This window comes from Geotrypetes seraphini, chromosome 1, assembly GCF_902459505.1.
Source record: "Geotrypetes seraphini chromosome 1, aGeoSer1.1, whole genome shotgun sequence".
Classification (NCBI taxonomy): Eukaryota; Metazoa; Chordata; class Amphibia; order Gymnophiona; family Dermophiidae; genus Geotrypetes; species Geotrypetes seraphini.
This window is the reverse complement of record NC_047084.1, coordinates 284,553,802-284,576,250: the sequence shown is the minus strand read 5'-3', so window position 1 is coordinate 284,576,250 and position 22,449 is coordinate 284,553,802. Positions and strand designations below refer to the sequence as shown.

Here is a 22,449-nt window from a genome sequence, read left to right as displayed (position 1 = left end):
ATATTTGACCTATAAACATTATGCAAGATTCATGAAAAACAATTTCAAAGCTAAATTTTTTTTCTCTCTCAAACCTGAAGATATACCAAGATAGTAGCCAGAATCTCAACTATATCCAGAAGTTTCCAAAATTTCAGGGACATTTTAAAGATAGAAGAAACAGGATCCAAACCTGCAATTGAAACAAAGTTCCACAGATTGCAAATAGCACACACTTTATTGGAGGAAAAGCATCAGTAGAAAGTTTCAACACTTTCAGCATATACTACTTAAATAACTCTCTTGGAGGCATAATAGCTATTCTAGAGAAATAGAAAAATCGTAAGATTACAAAGCCTTTCTCTCTATGTGCTCTAATTTATGAGGACAATTGATAAGTCTTGGATGATCTTGTCTTGTACTTCTTGCAGCCCTTTAATTTTCTCCTCCAAACCTTGAGTTTTTCAGTTTTCCAAAGAGGGCTCCATCCCAGTCAACTGATTAACACATTTCCAGTAGACTGCTCTTCCTGATCCAACTTGCTAATCACAGTTGTTTCCCTCTTGGTTATAGTTTGCCATATCGTAGCAAGGATTATCTCCAAAGACTCCATACAACACTTCATAGTTGGTTCTAAAGAAGGTTTCTTAGCCCTGGAATATGCCATAGCCTTATAACAAGCCCATCTGAACCACACCATCTCCCAGACCAGAATCACTTGGGCTGGATAGCTGGACCTGATGTTTGCAAATGCAAGGGGCCTTAGCCCTCTCTCCTATGGCCATATCCATCAGAGTAATCATGCACTCTGCCCTTCCTGCAGGAGCCAATGAACTGATAGCAGCAGATTGTAACCAATCGAGATGCTCTCCTCAGAGTGCATTGACCCTCCTTGTGCCAATGCACCAGCAAGGACACATACAGAGCCTTCTTATGAAGAAGTCACGTCAAACAGTGTCGGCATCATCTGGCCATTAGTAGTGTTCTTGGTGAAAAATACCTTTTTTTCCCCTTTCTTTTGCCCATTATCAGTACCAGAAAACAAATAAAAATGTTAAACAGACAGAGTCATAAGGCATTCTGTTCCAGTTATGTACCTTCGACCATCTTGGGTGGACTGACTTGGGAGTAATTTAAGGAAATGTTTCTATACAGAAAGGGTAGTGGATACCTGGAAAAGCCTCCAAGGAGAGGTGGTGGAGATTAGTGTATATGATTTCAAGGAAGCATGGAAGAGACAGATTATAGAATTACACAATTAGTGTGGATGGGCAGACTGCATAGACCATTTGGTCTTTATCTGCCATCATTGCTATGTTTCTCTGAGTTCTTTCCATATTCACATTGCTTGCTGCCAAAAAATTGGTGTATAGGGGTTTGGAGGATAGAGGTGGTGGACTAGTTCCCTTTATTATACAAGTGCAAGAAATGGAAGAAGTTGAAATGGGGCATGCAGCCAGATTGGTTAGTTTCCTTGGCTGTCGGTGTTGCTCCAGCTTGGTAGACCATGCTTCTTCAATTTTTTGCCTAAAATGAATTTAAGCAAAAAATGAAATTGCCCCAAGTGGCAACTTGAGTGCAACAGACAGGGCAGACACCCAGACAGTGTATGGTTTATAATGTAATGCCTTTATTTGGAATCACAAGAGCTTAAAATAGCTTCCTAAAAGGGGACTATGCCCTTTACATACGGCAATGCTATAGGCCTATTAGATTGACAGATTTTGCTGAAATTTTGAAAGGGATAACTGATGAAAGATTTTGTGAACAAATAGGTTTGCAAGGATGACTGTACCGATTTGTCACCCAGTTGCTCATATTTAAACTTGCCTTGTGGAAAATGGTGGGTGGCTGTAGAATAGTAACTGATTAACCACCATTGTGACTTTGTGACTAGTATCCTAATCATGCCGTAAATCAGCGGCTGGCAAAATGAAAGCTGTGGTTTATTAAAGAGCAGAGGCTTGGAGTTTTGAATTGAGCTAAACTGCACGGATCATCAGAGAACAGTTTTTACCAGTATCATATTGCAGAAATCAAGACAAAACATGCATGCAAGTATTGTGATGCAATATCTTGCTAATACATTGATTTATGAGATAGTGTACCTGCTTTGACGGATCACCACCTCTGCTGGAAAGAGCATGCCACTCAGAAAATTTCACCTTGCAGGTCAGTGATTTTTTTTTAATGCCAGCAGGAAAGAAGACCCATGACACCCTTGTTTCATCATTGGCTCTCAATCTTTTCTGGCTGCTAGTTGATCTTAGTAAGGAACTGATAAAAGCAAGGAAGATTATAAGTAGAGATAGGGTATAAGGCATCAGACGTAGATTTATTTATTTAACCATTTATATACTGCGTAAAATTATGCGGTTTACACATTGGCTACATACATATCCTGGTCGCCCTTTAGTCACTAAACATATGATACAAACAATGGACAAACATAAATTTCCCATGAGATAGATGGCCACTCAGGGCAGCTGCAGTGGAAATAAATTCCTGTTCAGTTCCAGTGTGGCAGTCCTTGGAAAAGGAGCTGGTTCATTGAGGTCTGCCTTTCTTGCCCAGGTGGTCATGTCATCAGAAAAGGGCTCTTCTTCTTCCACACAAAATTGCTGGCTGCTGCTGCAACAGGAGAAATGGACTCCTGCCTCTACCAAAACTCCCTAGGATGCCCATTTAATCTGGTGACAGTCTTTAGTGCACCAAGTAGAACTTATTTGGCAGTATCTATTACTAAATCTGAGCTTCGATAAAATAATGTGGCCAAGAGGGAGGTGCTATGATGAATTTAGGTGACAATCTGAAGACAAGTTTAAAAAAAATACATAAAGAAATGTTAAGAGTCAACAGCATAATGCACTAGAAAAAGACCAATTAAACTGATTGTCTAGGTCAAGATTTTTGATAGCAGAGCAACCAATGATGGATGTTCAGCAAATGGAACCCTGGGTGAAAACAGTTGATAACTGCTTTGTCACATCCTACACACTAATCCAATCCATGACCTAACTTTTCTACTAAACATACATGCCTTAGTTTATAAAAGTGAGCAGAATAAAATTATAGTTAAAGCATTTCTAAAATTATTGGGGTATGCTTTAACCAGCTAGAAATAAGTCCTGTCCAGTCCTACAGCACTTAACTGATTAGTACTGAACTGAAAAGCAGCTATTTGGGAGTGTCCTGACAAAAGAGGAAGTTGCATCATTGGAGGCGGGCCATCCGAGCAAAGGCCCTGAGACTGCCTGATGGAACCATAGCTAAACTAACACTAGTGGCAGCTGTGTGGGGAAGTTAAAATCACGCTAGGGAGAGGAGAGGTACTGCTGGACAGGGAGAAGAGGTACTGCTGGACATGGGGAGAGGGAGAGGTGCTGTTGGACAAAGGGAAGGGAGAAGAAATGCTGCTGGACCTGCAGAAGGGAGAGGAAGTGAAAGGTGCGACTGGACTTGAAGGAGAAAGGAAAGGAAAGGTGCTGCACACTGGAGGGGAGGGTGAGATGGTGCATGGGGAGAGAGCATATTAGTTGTGAATGGGATTGGGGGAGGGAAGGAAGAAAGAAAAATTGTTGCAGGATGAGTGAGTGATGAGAGAGGGAGAAATGGGGCATGGGAAGAGAACATGTGAGTAGGGTTGGGGACAGATGGACTGGGGGGTGGAAAGGAGAGTTGTCACTTGATGGAAGGGACAAGGAGAAAGAGAGAAAGCGTGCAGGAGGCAGAAAGTGTTGGACTCATAGAGAGAGGAAGAGATGGATGGGGAGGGTAGAAAGGAGGGAAGGAGAAATGTCACACTCATGGTGAAAGGGCAGAGAGTAAAAATTTGGACGCATGGAGGGAGAGAGAGTGAGAGAGAGATGTTGGTTGGGGGAGGAATGAGGTCTGGAGGAGAGGAAGCATGCAGAAAGAAGTATTGGATGCACACTCAGAAGGAAGTGCAACCAGAGACTCATGAAATCACCAGACAACAAAGGTAGGAAAAATGATTTTATTTTCAATTTAGTGATTGAAAAATGTCAGTTTTAAGAATTTACAGTATATCTGCTGTCTATATTTTGTACTATATTTGTCTATTTTTCTGTAGTTGTTACTGAGGTGACATTGCATATTTTAAAGTCATCTTCCTTGACCTCTTTGAAAAAAATGATTATAAATGATAATTAACATTTTCTCTGCATAGTGTGCTTTGTGGGTTTTTTTTAAATTTTGTGGTTACCATTATGTATTAATAAAATTATATTGTGTCTATATGAAAAATGAATGGAAGAAATTGCATTACAATTAGTACTATTATTATGGGGGTGGGGTCAGGGGCGGAGCTCAGGCGGGGATACTAGGTTCATATTTGTTTGACTTAAGGGGTATTTGGCTTGAAGAAGTTGCGAAACACTGATGTAGAGACCCCAAAGAGGTAGGTTAACTTGTTGTTGGATTGCAGGACAAACTTAGGAAATTGGTAGACTGGGCATCCAAATTTAATGTAGAGAAATGCAAAGTGATGCTCATTGGGAAGAAAATTCCAAATCATAGTCACCTGATACTAGGATCCCTAAGAGTCAGCACCCAAGAAAAAAATTTAACCTTTTCCTATCGTAATAAATTTTACGTTACTCTGGTTCCAATCGTAATTATTTTAGCAAAGTTTTGTATTCACTGTTATCATTTACGGCTATTGTAAACATAATGTAAATAAGTCATAAGTTTGTAAATTCAAATATTTTGTGTTCCTGGCTCTTTATTAGTCCATACAGACTGTTTATCCACTGTCTATGTCATTTTTGGAATGTCCGGTCATCCGGGACAGAAAAAGGTTAAGTGTAATTGTAGACCCTACTCTGAAATCTTCTGTCCAGTGTACAGCGGTGGCCAAAAAAACAAACATTATGCTAAGAATTGTTAAAAATGGACCTTGCACTGAAACAAAAATGGGCCACGGTGGGGAAAACTTAAAAATGGTTTATCTTATTTACTTGTTATCTCATCTTGCTTCAGCGGTCTCACGTGTATCCATCTTAAACCATGTTATCTTTGCTTGGTGCCCTTGAATGTATGGTGTCTGTGACATAATATGTTAGCAATTCTCAACACTAATGAAGGTGCTATAAAGTAAAATTAAGTATCTCAGACTATAGACATCTCTTTTAATTCTTTTTCAAAATTTTGCAGATGTGGAAGAAAGGGATGAGGCACCTGAAGCGCAGATGTCTGGGAAAATTGGAGCAAAGAAACAGAAGAAACTAGAAGAGAAACAAGCAAGGAAAGCACAGAGAGAGGTAAGTGCTTCATTTCAGAGGTTTAAATAAATAACTGTACATGTGCTAGACAATTAGGATGGTACGGCCCAAAAAGTTTCATTTTGTTTAGTTTTCCGTGTTAGGAATTTTTGTTTTATAGGGTTGTTTTTTGGGGTGTGTTTTTGTTTTTTTTTTTTGTTTCGGGGCAATATTATAAAAGGGTGCATTATTTTCCAAAGAATATGTGCTATTTATAGCACAGGATAAACCCCAGAATTTAGTTGTTTTGGGATAAAAATGACATGAAGCAACATGAGAAAATCAATATTAGACTAATGCTATCTACATAATTTGACATGATCAATATTCTCTAACTTGAGCCAATGTTTTCAGGCTCAGTGACTTGTCTCTGGCTATTTGGCAAGTTGTTGGCTGTTTTCAGGGCATAAATTGGAGTGAACAGGGAAACTGCGGTATTCTTTCTGCAGGAAAGAGAAAGAAAGAAAAAGAGCCACAACTACTAATGCTGTCCACCAGCAGCAGAAAACACCAGTCAGTTGCTTCCATCAGCAACTCCAAAGTCAGAAATGGAAGCAGAGATCCAAACTGGTGAAGAGTTTTGAAATTTGCAAAAATCAAAATCATTTTATTGACTAATTCTTCTTAACCACTTCCCCAGCTAAAACTAGCTCTTCAAAGTGGTGTACAAAGCCAAACCGGCAGAGCATAGGGACAGGGTCACAAAGAGGATGCTGGATGCTACCATAGCCTAAATATAACCAGCAATCTTAGGGGACTTTAGTGCACATATTTCAACTCCCTTAGCAACTTAACAATGAAATCACCAATGTTAAGATGCAGGCAGCAGTCCAGCAGCAAGATGGGGGCTATCCAGTTTTTTGCACTGAGTGTTGCTTTTTTGGCACACTTTTTTTAGGAATTCCAGGGGGGTGGCAGCAGGAGAGAGTGGACATCCCTCTTGCCCAGATGCTTCAACAGGAGGTGTGGGCCAGGAGGGAATGGGCATCCCCCCTACCTGGATGCTTCAGGGGGGGGGGATTCGGCGGCAGGAGGGAGCAGGTATTCCTCCTACCAGGGGACTTGTAAGGGGGGTTCCCTGCTGCAGCCACTCAGCTGATCGCGGCAGGGAAATTTTCTTGCCGTGATCAGCTTGTGGCCATATCTATTTGGCCCTAGGAAGATGCCTAGAGCCGCTTAAGTTCACCCAAGGCCACTTCTGGGTGAAACCATACCCACGTCCAGCCTTGGGGAGCACTTAAGTGTCCCGACGCATCTCCCTTAATCATGACAGACACCTACTGTGTAGATGCCTCCCTCGGGGTTTATTTTATTTTTTAAAGAAAAAGTGCATCCCGATTGGCTGGTTAGACAGCGATAGGATGCCTACCGCCACCTACTATCAGGACGCCGTTTATAGGATTTGCCCCACATAGTACCATAGAAAAATAAGGTATTTGTGTCTAAGTGCTTTGAAAATGAGCCCCATAGTCTCTTTTTTAAAGTTATATGCTATTGTATTGGATTTCCTGTTGAACTTATTTCAGGGATTATATCAAATCTGATCATGTTATGATCACTATTAGCAAGCGACCCCAGCACCATTACCTCCATAACAATTCTTGCGCTTCACTAAGAACTAGGTCAAGAATTGCTTCCTCTCTTGTCATTTCTTAAACCAGCTGCAGTTAGGGCGCTGGTCTTTGACCAGAGGGCTGACGCGTGAGCGGACTGCTAGGCATGATGGACCACGGGTCTGATCCAACGGCGGCAATTCTTATGTTCAGTCCTTGATTTCATCAAGGAACTTTATCTTCCTAGCATGCCTGATGTTACATTTACCCAGTCAATATCAAGGTAGTTGAAATCACACATTATTGTGTTACCAAATTTGTTAGCCTCTCTAATTTCTGATAACATTCATCATCTGTCTGTTTATCCAGGTCAGGTCGATGGTAGTACACTCCTATCACTGTCCTCTTTCCCTTTACACAATAAATTTCTACCCATAGGGATTCCAAGGTGTGTTTTGGCTCCTGTAGAATTTTCAGTACATTTGATTCAAGGCCCTCCTAAACATTCGATCCACCCTATCACTGCAATATAGTTTGTACCCTGGTACAACAGTATACCATTGGTTATCTTGCTTCCACCAGGTCTCACAGATGCCCACCATATCTATCTTTTTATTTAGTGCAATATATTCTAACTCTCATCTTGTTTCTTAGGCTTCTGGCATTTGCATACAGACATTTAAAACAATGTTTGTCATATCTATTCACAATTTACTCAATAGTTGGCATGGATAATTTGCAATCTTTAAAATCAGCCTGCTCTGTATTTAAGGACAGTGATAGGAGTGTACTACCATCAACCTGACCTAGATAAACAGACAGATGATGAAATGTTATCAGAAATTAGAGAAGACATTTAAGCACCCCCCAAGGCTGGACATGGGTATGGTTTCACCCAGAAGTGGCCTTGGGTGAACTTAAGCGGCTCTAGGCTACTTCCTAGGGCCAAATAGATACAGCTACAAGCTGATCATGGCAAGGAAATTTCCCTACTGCGATCAGCTGAGTGGCTGCAGCAGGGAAACCCCCCTTACAAGTCCCCTGGTAGGAGGAATACTTGCTCCCTCCTGCCGCCGAACCCTCCCCCCCCCGAAGCATCCAGGTAGGGGGGTGCCCATTTCCTCCTGGCCCCCACCTCCTGTTGAAGCATCTGGGCAGGAGGGATGTCCACTCTATCCTGCTGCCACCTCCCTGGAATTCCTTATACCCTGTGAACAAACCCCTCCCTGACATCCTCCAAGGCTGTAGGCCCCTCCAACTCCCCCCTTGTACTTTGTATTTGAACGTCTGGCCATAGAGAGGCTCACATCCTCTGGCTGTCAGGCCCGCCACTCCAAAATAATAATAATAATAACTTTATTTTTCTATACTGCCATAGTCGAAAGACTTCTAGGCGGTTCACATTGAAAGAAGACTGGACAATCAGCGAATTACAGAATGCAAGAATCAGCGAATTACAGAATGCAAGAAGTGAAATGTTAAATAAGAAATGGGAATTACGTAAGAAATTACATCGGGGTTGGCAAAGGGGAAATATCATAGTGGGTGAAGGGCATCTGTTTAGGAGATGAATTTGTCAAATAGAACGGTTTTAATTGATTTTCAGAATGTGCCGTAGGTCTGCCTGGCTCTATTTATGTAGTTTCCCAGCCAGGATTGCTGTCTGCTTGCTTGGAACATGAAGGTTCTGTCCAAAAAGGATTTGTATTTGAGGCCTGTGATCTTTGGGTATGTAAAGATGTTTCGGTTTCTGGTTGTTCGTATGGGGTTGTGTAGTGTGAAGTGTGGTAGTAGGTAGGAAGATGCTTGTCCCCAGATCTGTTTGAAACAGATACATGCAAACTTGAACAGTATTCACGCCTCCATTGGCAACAAGTGCAATTTTTTGTAGTAAGGGCTAATATGGTCGTTTTTCTTCAGTCCTAAGATCATGCGAACTGCAGTGTTTTGCACTATTCTTAATTTTTGTACTGTTTTTTTGGGATACCTAGGTAAACAATGTTGCAGTAGTCCAGGATAGATAGGATCAGAGACTGCACCAGTAATCTAAAGGATGTCGTGTCAAAGTATTTTTTAATGGTCCTTAGTTTCCACAGCGTATAAAAGCATTTCTTCACTAGTAAGTTTGTGTGGTCAGTCATGGTTAAATGTGTATCTAGTGTGATACCCAGTATTTTTATGGTTTTGGAGATTGGGTATTCGTGGTTGTTTAATTTTAGCGATGCTCTGGTTATTTTGTTCTTTGGGCTTGCCAAGAAGACTTTTGTCTTTTCTGTGTTTAGTTTCAGTTTGAAGTTGGTTGTCCATTTTTCGATTTCTATCATTGTGTGAGAGAGGTTATCTATAATTTCATGTGTTATGTCTTTTAAGGGGATTAAGATGGATATATCGTCTGCGTATATGTAATGCTTTAAGTTTAATTTTTGTAGTAGATGACCTAAGGATGCGATGTAATGGAGTAATTTCCATTGCTGGCTACACGGTAGGATCTGTTAGTTAGGAATTCTTGGAACCATTTCTTTACCTTTCCCGAGAGCCCCATTGCATCTAGGCATAGTAGCATGATTTTGTGGTCTACTGGTGGGCCTTCCCCTTCCTGGTGCATTCTGGGATGCACTGTGGTGGGGCCTAAGGCTCTGTTTGACTCAGATGCCTAAGGCCCTCCCATAGAAGGGGCCTTAAGCACCTGGGCCAACTGGAGTCTTAGGCCTCCTTCCTGGTGCATCCTGGGTTGCAGTGGAAGTGGCCTAAGACCAGTTGGCCCAGGTGCCTATGGGACGGGCCTTAGGCATCTGAGCCAATCAGAGCCTTGGGCTCCTCCCCAGTGCATCCCAGAATGGGAAGGGGTAGGCCCACCATTGTGAAGTGCCAGGCCAGACAGCCAGAGGGTGTGAGCCTCTCTCAGTCGGACTTTCAAATACAAGGTAGAGTTAGGGGGGTAGAGTTAGGGGTGTGGAGCCTGCAGCCTTGGGGGGTATTGGGGGTGGTTTCTTGTTCATAGGGGTTCAGGGGGAGTGGGCATACCTCCTGCCGGTCTTCAATTGGGGGGCATGGGTTTTGGGGCAGGAGGAAGTGGGCACCCCTCCTGCCCAGATGCTTAGTAGGGGTTCAGGGGTATCTCTCCTGCCGGAGGACTTCATGGGAGAAAGGTTCCCTGAGATGGCCACTCAGCTGATCACGGCAGGGGTAGTACCGTGCCATGATCAGCTGATGTCAAGAGATCACTAGGTGATTATCTAACTAGTGCCTGTGACATGGGCATCATTTAGAGAATTGGGGTGGTTAGGCAGGGTTAGGCGCGATTTTGTATAGGACGCTGGTGTGCGATTCTCAGCCACTTCTTAGGCAGCTGCTGAGACCGGCATCCTATACAGAATCTGCCCTGTGTGTCTTAAGTGCTTAGAAAATGAATCTCTATGATAATGTGAGGAGAATGGTAAAAAAGAAACTTGGAGGAGCAGCTGCAAAAGTAAAAAATTTACATCAGGTGTGGATGTTATTCAAAAATACCATCCCGGAAGCCAAGACTAGATATATTCCATGTTTTAAAAAAAGGAGGAAGGAAGACCAAATGGCATCCAGTGTGATTTAAAAGTTAAGGAAGCTATTAGAGTTAAAAGAGAATCCTTCAGAAAGTGGAAGAAGGATCCCACTGAAAATAATTGTAAACAGCACAAGGAAGGTGCTTTAAGGAAGGCAGAGAGAGATCTTGAAAAGAAAATTGTGCTGGAAGCAAAAATACACAATAAAATATTTTTTAGGTATATTAAAAGCAAGAAGCTGGGAAGAGAATCAGTTGGACTGCTAGAAGACTGAAGGGTAAAAGGAGGCTCTCGGGGAAGACAAGGCCATAGCAGAGATATTAAATTAATTATTTGCTTTGGTCTTCACCAAGAAAGATGTGGGGGAGTTACCGGTGCCAGAAATAGTATTAAGTTCTGATGAACCAGAAAAACTCAAACAAATCTCTGTAACACTGGAAGATGTAATGGGTCAATTTGACAAATTGAACAATAGCAAATTGACTGGACCACATGGTATACATCCCAGAGTACTGACAGAATTGAAATATGATCTTGCAGAGTTATTGTTACAGGGAGAAGGATATGGGATAGAAGAGTGATGTTAGATATAGAAGAAGGGTTTTGGAGAGAGCAGTGATTCTTGACCTAAGGAAAGAAATATAGACAGAGGGATACTGATCATATTCGGAGAGACTTGGACACAGAAGGAAGATAAGACAGGAACATAGATAGAGACAGAGGAGGGAGATGCTAAACGTGAACTGGTCACCTTTTCTTTCCCCTAACACATTCCTGACATCTGCTATCATTATATTTAGCACAATACAGGGATAAAAGCTTCTTGGAGTTTTAGTTTAATTTCTTCCTACACATTTCTATTTCTAGTTTCAAATTATTTTAGCCTTGATAAACCGTGCATAAATGTCTGAGCGGTGTACAGTTTATGGCCATTTAATTTGTATTTATCTGTGTTCTGTGTATGTGTCTGAGGCCAGGTATTCTGTTAGCATGAATTTTCTGTTGTTATTAATTTGCATATAATTTGCATCTTTTTTCGGTAGTAACTTAAGGCAAGTTACATTCAGGTGCAATATGCATTTCCCTGTCTCTAGATGACTTACAGTTTGTTTCCACCTGACGCAGTGGGGAATTAAGTGACTTGCCCAAGGTCATAAGGAGCAGAGGCGGGATTTGAACTGAGCTTGGCTGGTTGTGAGCCTAGTGCTCTAACCACTTAGCTACTAGTGGCTTATTCCGTTTTCCTGATAGATGTATTGATATTATAGGACCCACTGCAATACCTTTTTGTAGGTAGGGTCCTTGCGTTAGAATTTGTGCTGACGTGGTAGACTGCATAGGTTTTGAGTGAGACTCTTGTATTTATTTTTAATCATTTACAGTCCACTTTAATCCCAAAGCAGATTACAATAAAAACAAACTTCAACTCAATAAAACACACATTTTCTGTTACTTTTTGGCCTGGTCAGGTGACAGGCAATGGTTGAGGAATTTAGGGAAGGAGAGAAGGTATGGGAGCAGTGTGGCTCAGAGGGAAATATGTAATGGGGTTGGATTTTTGAATGTTAAGATAGAAGGAATAAGGAAACAAAGGAAGGCGGGTTACAGAGGGAGAAGGGTTGGGAGTTACATAGGGAGAGTATAGATTAGCAAAAAGAAGATAAATATGGTCAGAGTCAGGGAAAGATGGAAAGATAGAGGGGAGTGTGGAGTAAAAGTGGAGTAAAAGTGGAAGAGGGGTGGTGGGCAGAGAGGAAAGTTCAGTGCATAAGAAGGCAAGAGTGGTGGAATAGGACAGAGAGGAAAGTTGGAAGGGGGGTCAGGATAGGAAGAGAGGGAGAAAAGGTAGTGGGCATGAGAGAAGAGGTAAATGAACAGCAGGATAAGGGAAGGAGATTGTGGGTGAAGGGCTTGAAGATAAAAGTGCAAGGGGTAAGAGAAAGGGAAAGGAAGAAGCTGTTGGGTATAGTTTACAGTGGGAAAGAGGATTTTGATGAAGTACAGGTGGTGGTTTTCTGGGATGGGTGGTCACTGAGTCCCACTGACTCCATTGAAGGTTGAAACTGTTATGTTAGAATCGTCAAGATCCTCTTAATTTTCACTGGAGTGGGAAGTGTTAATATTGGTCACCAGATCTCTTTTGTTTATCTTTGAAGTGGCAGGTGTTAGAATGAGCCTAACAAGACCCATGGTGTTCTTGCTGCAGTGAAAGATATGATGTTGGGGCTTCCAAGCCCCTCTTGTTGTTTTTGTAGAGATGGGAGGTGCTGTGTTGGTACTATTGAGCCCCTCTTGTTTTTTGGCACATTTACTGAAAACCCTATTGTAAATGTTGCTGCATGTCACTGTAGAGCAGCATGGTAGGTTGGACACTGAGCCACTCAAACTTGTCAGAGCCAGAAGAAAGCTAAATAGCTGTTGAGAGGTAGCACTGCCAACAAACCTATGCAGCAAATAAAGGAGGATTAAGAAACTGGGAGCAGATGCAGCTTGAAGGAGTTGGTGTGGAGACTGGTTGGTGAAGACTGACTTATGTAAAATGGATGGGAATGTGAACAGAATTGGAAGATTATGTGCTGGGGAACAGGAATGGTGAATGTGTTAAAGAGAGATGTGCTAATGGAAACAACATGTTTGGGGGGGGGGTGAAGTAGACTTCATCAGAAGGGGAACCCCTCAAGACAGATGTCATTGAAGGACTCCCTCTCCAGCCCAGTGTTTTATCAAGTAATAATCTTTGCACTCACACTGAAGGTTTTTTTTTTGGAGGGGGGTTATCCTCATGGCCCCTGCTAGAAAAAATAGGTAAGATCACAGCTTTTATGGGCTATGAGCATTTGCCCCACATGCCTGGAGGTAGAAGATATGAGCTGAGATTAAAACCAGATCATCTGCATGATCTGTGCTCAGCACTGTCACTAGACCAGTCCTTTAGTGTTCAAATTCAGCCCTTGAGGGTGCAAACAGGTCAGTATATCCCTGATGAGTATTACTCCTGGCAGAATTCTGTGCTACTGTGCAATGCAGAATTTGTCCAGAATTCCCCTGCATAATTACCTCTGATTTGTGCAGATTTTGTGGTCCTTTCTGGCACTCTCTCGCTGCGGCCCGAATCGCTGCTGAAAACATCTTCGGCCAGCCTGTGTGGGCCGTGCAGGCTTCCCTCTACAACAATCCTGCCATCAATGATGTCACTTCCTCTTTCTTCGGCGGGACCTTACGGTAGAGGGAAGCCTGCAGAACCAACAGCAGGTTGCTATTAACTGGCATTGGCATTGAGCTAAATTGCTGGAATGGGGACAATGGGGAGAGAGTGAAAGATGCTGACTAGGGAGGGAACAGGGGTTAGAGAGATGTTGGCTGGGTGGGCACAAGGGTAAGAGAGATGCTGGCTTGGGGGTGCAGGGGTGAGAGAGATGCTGGCTGGGGGGGGGGGGGCGCGCAGGGGTGAGAGATTTTGCTCCAGAGAATGATAGAGAGAGAAGTTTTCATTGTTCAATTTGAAACCTTCTGCTAGAAAAATGTCATTAAGTAATAAAAATGTGAAGGCTCTGTTTTCTCTAGTATAATTTAATGAACATACTGAATTGTACTGAAATTCTGGATGATAATTAGCAAAAAAATATTGTTTAAATACTGTCGAATAAACTTGCAGAATTTGTAAATTTTGTGTGCAGAATTTGAATTTTTTTGTGCAGAATCCCACCAGGAGTAGAGCATGCATGAGATTGTATTAGTGGAAGCAGGGCTTATGTAGACCACCTCTTCCAAATGTCTTGCTATTTTAGTTGTGGAGACTTGAGCCAAGGTGGTAGTAATTTTCCTTTTCTGTTGCTTAACAGGCTGAAGAAGCAGAGCGTGAAGAACGCAAGAAACTGGAGCAAAAAAGAGAGGAGGAAAGACGCAAAGAAGACGAGCGATTGCGCCTTGAAGAGGAAAGACAGGTAGGGCTTTTGTTCCCTGGATAAAGGGGCAGCTCTAAGATTTGGAAGCTTTCAAGTGCATGCACCTTTTGTCCCTGCTACAAGTATGCCTTGCGGACCAATAGGAGAGAACAAAGCTGCCTAGCATACTTTCCTAATGAACTGGCAGAGGCTGTATCGGAGGCATATTTATCACACTGTGCCACGAGCACTGCAAATCTATATATCATGCCCATTTCAACAGGGAATCTGTGTGGCTTATAATTCCTTATTCATAGGGCTGCTCATCAGTGCCACTTCAAATTCAGAAGAGGTTCTTGTGGTTTTGTATATTTAGTCCTGGGTTCTGCCTTGGTTTAATGATGGAAAAATACAGTTACTAATGTTGAAAGAACTGGTAATTAGTCATACATTTTTTGAAAAATGAGGGGGTAGAGGGGGGTCGCAAAACTCTTACTGTTAGGTCCGTTGGCTGTGATCTAACATGTAGTACTATGTTTTCTCAGTGATTTTATTTGGCAATCCTCTGTGGTAGACCTTTGATCATGATGTGAAAAAGTTGACATGATTTCAAATGACAAAACCTGATTTGACTTAAGGGGTGTTATTAGCTGCACTAGTTTTAAGAAGTAAAACTTTCTGAAGAAGAATCTAGGTAGTCTAAAATATTTACTTTAGTGGTGCCTTGGCTTTGTTTTATAATAACAACTTTTATAAAGCTGTTACTATTTGTGCCCTTATCATTTGTCATGCTATATTAGTTGATACTGAATCTTAACTTTTATAAATTGATTCTCTGTAAGTCAGTAGCTAGCTGAAAAGTATACCGTGCTCTGAATCCACTTTTAATGTCGCAATAAGCTCTGTAAAGACACATGAACAATAAGATGGTTTGTCCTTCTTTCTTCCTCTACAGAGGAGCCTGTTCTGTCCCTCAGACTGACATCTTTATCAAGGAGGAAGACTGGAACAATTCTTTCTCCCTCCTTCCCAGTCCCCTCTATACCTTCTTAAAAAAATCTATGATCATGCTTCTTTCAAAAATTGTATTTACTGTGGCTGTCAGGGAATTTGAAAGATGTCCTTATGACTTGAAGATGCCTACCAGTTGGAAATATGCCACCTGCTATAAATGTCTGGGACTGGACCATAGTGTCTCAGATTGTTCCTACCATACTTGGATGTCACCTACAACTTGGCACCTCAGAGTTTACAAAATGGAAGCACTGCATTCATCTTTGGTTATCTCCCCAGCTTCAAGGAAGCATAAATCAAGAGAGATAAGAGTGGTTACAGTGGGCTATTCCATTGCTAGAAGTAAATTTTAAAAGGACAGGGCACATGGTACAATAGAAAACAATATCCAAGAAGAAATGTTTAAGGAAAGGAGGCTAAATTCCACTATACTGCAGGTCTTAATATAGAAATTCTCTGTGCCAAAAGCAAACATTGTAGTGCAGAAAATACCAAGGGAAACTTCCAGGTTCATTATCGCAACTACAAGGTGATTTTATGAGCAGCGAGCTTCTGTCACCTCCGCTCCCCAGAGCACAAAGGATTTGAAACTCCAAAGTCCACATTGCTTCCACCACCTACTATGACAAGTTCTTCGTTAACTAGTGAGAGACTCCTGAGAAAATTAGAGAGTCATAGGATAGGAGGCAATGTTCTATTGTGGATTAGAAATTGGTTATTGGACAGAAAATAGAGGGTAGGGTTAAATGGCCATTTTTCTCAATGGAGGAGAGTGAATAATGGAATACCACATGGATCTGTACTGGGACAGGTGCTATTTAACATATTTATAAAATATCTGAAAATTGGAATGACAAATGAGATGATTAAATTTGCAGATAACAGTTTCATAATAATAATAGTTTATTTATATAACGCAAAATGGTGAAGTTCTATGCGGTTTACACAATTTAAAATACATTTGAAATACAATAAAAGCAGAAGGAAATTAGAGAGTAAGAACCAATAGCTAAAAACTCTAAAATCTGATAATTACATAGTATAAATTTTTTACAAATTAACTACCTAAGTACTTCAGAAATAAATGTGTTTTTAGATGTTTTCTAAATTCCCCAAAAATTTCAGTAAAAATGAGCAATTGTGCCCCATGCTGCTGCTTGATATGAAAGAAGATACTGATGATATTTATAAAGTTTGCATCCTTTAAAAGGCGGAAAAGCAAAAATCAAATTGAAGTTCTTTTATGTCTATTAGTTGTAAAAGAAAAAAGTTCATTTATATATTTAGGATGACACTAACTGTTCAAAGTTGTTAAAACACATGCGAACTATGAAAAATTGCAAGAAGACTGGGCATCCAAATGACAGATGAAATTTAGTGTGGATAAATGCAAAGTGATGCTTATGGAGAAAGATCCACCTTAGGAATCAGCACCCAAGAAAAAGATCTGGGTGTCAATGTAGACACTACACTGAAATCTTCTGCCCGGTGTGTGGCTGCAACAAAACAAAAAAGCATATATGATGCTAGGAATTATTTTAAAATGTATGTTAAATAAGACCCAAGAATATTATAATGCCTCATCTTGAGTACTGCGCACAGTTCTGGTCACCATATCCCAAAAAAGATAAGCAGAAATAGAAAAGGTTCAGAGAAGAGCAAACAAAATCAGGAAAGACTAAAGAGGTTAAGGCTCTTCAGCTTGGAAAAGAGACTGCTGAAGGGGAGATATGATTGAAGTCTATAGATTCCTGAGTAGTGTAGAATGGGTACAAGTGAATCAATTTTTTTTACTCCATCAAAAATTATAAAGACTAGGGAGCACTCGATAAGTTAGGGAAAGGGAGGAAATAGGAGGAAATATCTTTTCGTTTAAACAATAGTTAGCTCTGGAACTAATTGCCAGAGGATGTGGGAACAGCAGTTAACGTAGATGGATTTTAAAAAGCTGTGGGCAAGTTCAAGGAGGAAAATCCATGTATCATTGTGATACATGAGAGAAGCCACTGCTTTCAGTGCTCAGGGTCCCACGCTTTCGCATGGAGACAGTGCGGTCTGTCATGGCAGTGGTGGCCCTGGGAGAGTTTCTTGCCTCACTGGATCTCACAGAGGCTTACTTGCATATTCCTATTTATCCGGCGCACCAGAAGTTCCTCTGGTTTCATGTTCTGGAAAATCATTACCAGTTTTCAGCTCTGTTTTTTGGCCTGGTGACGGCACCTCATACCTTCACCAAGGTAATGGTGGTCGTAGCAACTCACTTGAAGAAGATGGGACTGCAGGTGCACCCATATTTGGCCGATTGGCTGATCAGAGCCCCCTTGTTGGCTGAGGGTCAGCGCACAGTAGATCGAGTAGTCCAGGTTCTGGAAGACCTGAGTTGGATTGTGAATTACAGGAAAAGCAACTTGACCCCGATGCAGTCCCTGGAATAACTAGCTGGCCAAGTTTATCTTCCACAGGCATGCAGAGAGAAGCTATGCTCTCAGATTTTTTTGTCATCTGGACAATCCAGCTCCGCTCCATCTGTGCGAGACTATCTCCCAAGTCCTGGGGTCCATGGTGACCAAGATGTGGTCATATAGATGTGGTCCCCTGGACAAGGGCACATATGTGTCCTCTGCAGCATGCGTTTCTCTCTTGCATTAATTGGTGGCTCCTTCTGCAGTTTCTATTCAGGAGCATACCACTGCGTATTGTGTCTTGGGTAGTTGTGATGACAGATGCCAGTCTCCGCGGCTGGGGAGCCCATTGCAACTGTCGTCCCATTCATGGGCATTGTCGCCTTCTCAAAAGAAAAGGTCCATCAACTGATTGAAACTGGGAGCCTTTGCTTGGCTCTGGTGAAATTTCCGTTGACTCTGGAGGGCCAAGCGGTCTGAGTCTTCTCCAACAATTCAACAGTGGTGGCATATGTCAATCACCAGGGAGGAACCAAGAGTTTTTCTCTGGTTCAGGAAGCCTGCCTGCTCTTTCTCTGGGCAGAGCATCATCTCCTGGCCCTTTTGGCAGCGCTTGTGGTGGGAGTTGATCATGTTCAAGCGGACTTCATCAGTACTTAGGTCTTGGATCCGGGCGAGTGGGAGCTGTCCTAGGTAGCATTTCAGGCCATTGTGCATTGCTGGGGTCAGCCTCACTTTGACCTCATGGCCATAGCGAAGAACTAGAAAGCTGACCTATTCTTCAGTTGAAGATCAGAGCCCAAAAACAAGGGCTTAGACACTCTAGTACAGCCATGGCCGCAGGGAGTCCTACTGTATGTTTTTCCTTCCTGTCCCATGATCAGTCAAGTCCTCTATCGGATTGTGACTCATCAGGGAAGGGCCATTCTGGTGGCTCCAGACTGACCTCGCAGATCTGATACATTTTTGCATAGCTCATAGCCTTCAGTTGCAGGCTTTTCCAGATCTTCTCTCTCAGGGTCTGTGTGGAGGATCCTGATCACTTTTCTCTTACGGCAAGGCTATTGAGCGTGAAGCATTAGAGCGCAGAGGATATTCTGGTGTTGTCATTTCTATTCTTTTGAAATCTAAGTTAACTACTGTGTCTGCCTGCGCCATGGCGTGGAAGACTTTCTAACATTGGTGCGACCAGGAAAGTGTGGGGCTGTATTCTGCTCCTATTTCTGTAATGCTATCCTTTCTACAGGCAGGTCTTGACAGGAGCCTTGCTGTGGCGTCCCTTTGGGTCCAAGTCGCTGGGCTCTCTTGCTTCATAGTCCAGGACCGTAGTCCTTTGCTTGCGTCTCACCCTAACGTGGCCAGATTTCTGAAAGATACTCTTTGCATTAGACCTCCAATTGAAATGCTGTTCCCTTCGTGGGACCATAACTTGGTTTTGTCTGGGCTCACCAAAGCTCCATTTGAGCGTCTGAAGGATGCTTCTCTCGTGGACCTGATGCTAAAGGCAGTTTTTCTGGTGGCTGTTACTTCGGTGAGATGTGTCTTGGAACTCCATGCTCTGTCTTGTAGAGAGCCTTTTCTGAGGATCTCGGAGACAGGGATCTCTCTCTGCACGATTCCTTCATTTCTGCCGAAGGTGGTGTTGGCATTCCATGTTAATCAGGAAATGTGTTTGCTTGTTTTTTTCAGCCTATTGGTTATAAGAAGCATTACCACATTTTGCGGAAATTGGATATCTGCAGAATTCTTCTGCGTTATCTAGAGGTCACAAATGACTTTTGCCTCTCTGAACATATTTTTGTGCTCATTCTAAGCGGGGCTAAGGCGGTCTCTCCTGTGGAGATTTGAAGGGCAACTACTTAAGTCCATTCTGCACACGTTTGCTGAATTTTACAGAGTGGATGTGGTGGCAAGACAAGACTCTGCCTTTGGGTCCTCAGTCTTGAGGGTCGTGCAGTCAGCCTGCCGTAGCTTTTGGGGACTGCTTTAGTATGTCCCACTTGTCTAGAATGTCTCGCCTATTGCACTGGAAAAAGAGATTATAATAATAATAATAACTTTATTTTTCTATACTGCCACAGTTGAAAGACTTCTAGGCAGTTCACATCGAAGAAGGCTGGACAATCGGCGAATTACAGAATGCAGGAAATGAGGGTACAACTTATTACACAAGAAATAGATAAAAAGATGGCATGTTACATTGAGATTGACAGAGGGAAGGTATGCCTTAGTGTAACCCCCCCTCCTTTTTCTGTACCAAAGTGCTGAGGATCCTAAACTGTAGTCATGGTGTCCAAGTGGCTTAGCTCAACACCCAGCCAGAAAAAGAGGAAAGTCAGAAGAAAAATGAACACTAGCCACTCTTAACTTGGATTTTAAGAGAACTGGCTAGGATTAAATGTTCTGAAAATCAGATAAAATATACAAAGGTTATAAACATTATAATGAGTAGCCAGACTATAGATGCAAGGTGCAAAAACAAATTTATTGCACCAATTCAATAATTTGTCTTTAAAATGGTTAAAAACAAGTTTAAAAGCAAATAAAATCTTTTAATAAGTTATAAAGTGCTTATCATTATAATTTAATAACATATGCCTAACTGGATCCAGTATTCTAATATTCTAATGTGTTTCAGCATTCACTATTTATCACAATTACATACTGATGACTGAACAACAGTGTTTCCTTTACAGTACAGAAACCTTTCTTTCTATTTCACAGTTCTCAGGATCCTAAATGCCATTTAAAGTCATAGAGTCTTAACTTCAGGTAGGCAAAGGTTGTTCTTAGTAGAGATTAAAATGACTTCTGTCTTTGGTGAATTTTACTTATCTTTGTTCTTCATTCTTCAATCTTCAGGCCTCTTTCCTTCATCTGTTCTTCTCCCTACACCTCTCTAAGTCAAATAAAAATAAGAGGAAAAATACCCTCACTCCCTATAAGTATCTTAAGTTTGCCTGTCAGCTCAGGATACCTAAGAACTGTTCCACTAAATAAGTTTAAAAGAAATAAAAATAGTTTCTATAACTAGAATTCTATTTAAACTATTTTTTTTATTTTCCTTAAACTATTGTAACAGACTGAGTTCACTTCACTTATATTCTTCCATTTTCTTAGGCAGACATTAAAACAACACACACCTTTCTCACATAACAATTTGCCTTAAATCTGTTCCAAAAATCTGTTAGTCATACACACAATTTTTATTAAAGTTTCATTCATATACCTCACCTTCTATCTCACTTACTCTCATTTACACACAGAACAAAACCAGAACCGGTTTCCCTTCTTCAAAGACAACTCAGTCTGTTTAACTGTCACAAGCCAGTTGATGTCCCTGCAGACTTGTGCAGCCAATCAGAAACATTCTTACATTAGCATAGATTCTCAACACATTCTAATCAATATCTTTACTCCAATAGCACTGCATTAGGAAACTACCAACAGCACCTCTGCTGAATGTGGGCTCAACATTCCACAGCACAACACCAGCACAAATACTCCACAGTATCTGACACTCCACAGTATCTGCCCCTGGAAAATGGACCAGGTATTTAATTTATATTATAACCTTGGTTATATTACTCCCTGGCAAATTAAAAAAAAATGTTTAACAAAAACATTTTTTAAAATAAAACAATATAAATCCCCTCTAACACCTAACTAATACATCGAGCTCCATTCTCATGGAGATGATGCGGTATATAAACTTAAGGTTTAGATTAGATTAGATTAGATAATCTTATCAATGAATCATCCCACATTTTGAGTAACACTAATCTCAAGATGAGTGTTTTACAGTCATATTTTTTCATTCTAGTACATAATGTTCCATCAGATATTTAGGTTACCTCTTGCTTTTCTCAAGTTATAGTTTTTATCAAAATCTGACTGTAAACTTTCATCCACCTTTGAAGCATCAGAATATGAACTTCCACATCCCGTATTATCATCATTTAGCACTGTTTGAATTACATGCCACGGACAAGTTACAGTAGACTTATTCCCAACATCAGTTTTTTGTTCAAATTTAGATCTAACACATAGTGAGTGGTACATTTGTTATATTTTTAAGTTCATCATTGTATACATCCCATGACACTAATTTCAACTGGTTACGGTGCAATATTTTTTCTACTCCTTCACGACTTTTAAGCCTGTATACATTTCTTTGTGCATCCAACACTTGTATAACTTGGTATGGTTCTGTTTCCCATACATTTTGAATTTTGTGCCTTTGCCTGAAATTATGTTTCCTTATCAAAACCCAATCATTGATATCGAAAGGACTTCCTCGAGAATGCCGATCATAAGTCTTCTTAATATTTTGAGAAGCTTTTTCAGATGCTTCAGTCGCAAATTTATGAGCCTTCTGAAGTTTCAATCTATGCTCTTTGAACCAATCATCCAAATTAATTTCAGTATTGTCCAAATCAGACTGATCAAATAGTTCTTTATGAGGCAATCTTTCAAATAAGCTGGTGTATAACCAGTTGCCCCATGAATGGTGCTATTATATATTTGATTTACTTCTTGTAAATACTCTGACCATTTCTCTTTCTTCTGTTCACTTAATGTTCTCAAAATTTGGTGCATTGCTCAATTGTAACATTCGCACCTACTATTGCCTTCTGGATGGTATGGAGTAGTTCTGCTTTTCTCTATCCCATACCACTTGCACACTTCTCTAATTAATTCGGCTTCAAAAGCATTGCCCTGATCTGTATGGATTCTTCTAGGACAATCATAAACTGTAATCCAGTTTTGGATTAATTTCTTGGCAACAGTTT

The 22,449-nt window shown here is 41.2% G+C and overlaps 1 protein-coding gene across 2 annotated transcripts in view; it reads left to right on the top strand.

The window, feature by feature from the left end:
* DDRGK1 (DDRGK domain containing 1) overlaps positions 1 to 22,449 on the top strand; it is a 140,390-nt gene that overhangs the window by 39,418 nt on the left and 78,523 nt on the right. For both annotated transcript variants that reach the window (XM_033953093.1, XM_033953084.1), the window contains exons 3-4: positions 5,155 to 5,261; positions 14,199 to 14,300. In XM_033953093.1, coding sequence (XP_033808984.1) covers positions 5,155 to 5,261; positions 14,199 to 14,300 — 209 coding nt within the window. The remainder of the gene's footprint in view (positions 1 to 5,154; positions 5,262 to 14,198; positions 14,301 to 22,449) is intronic.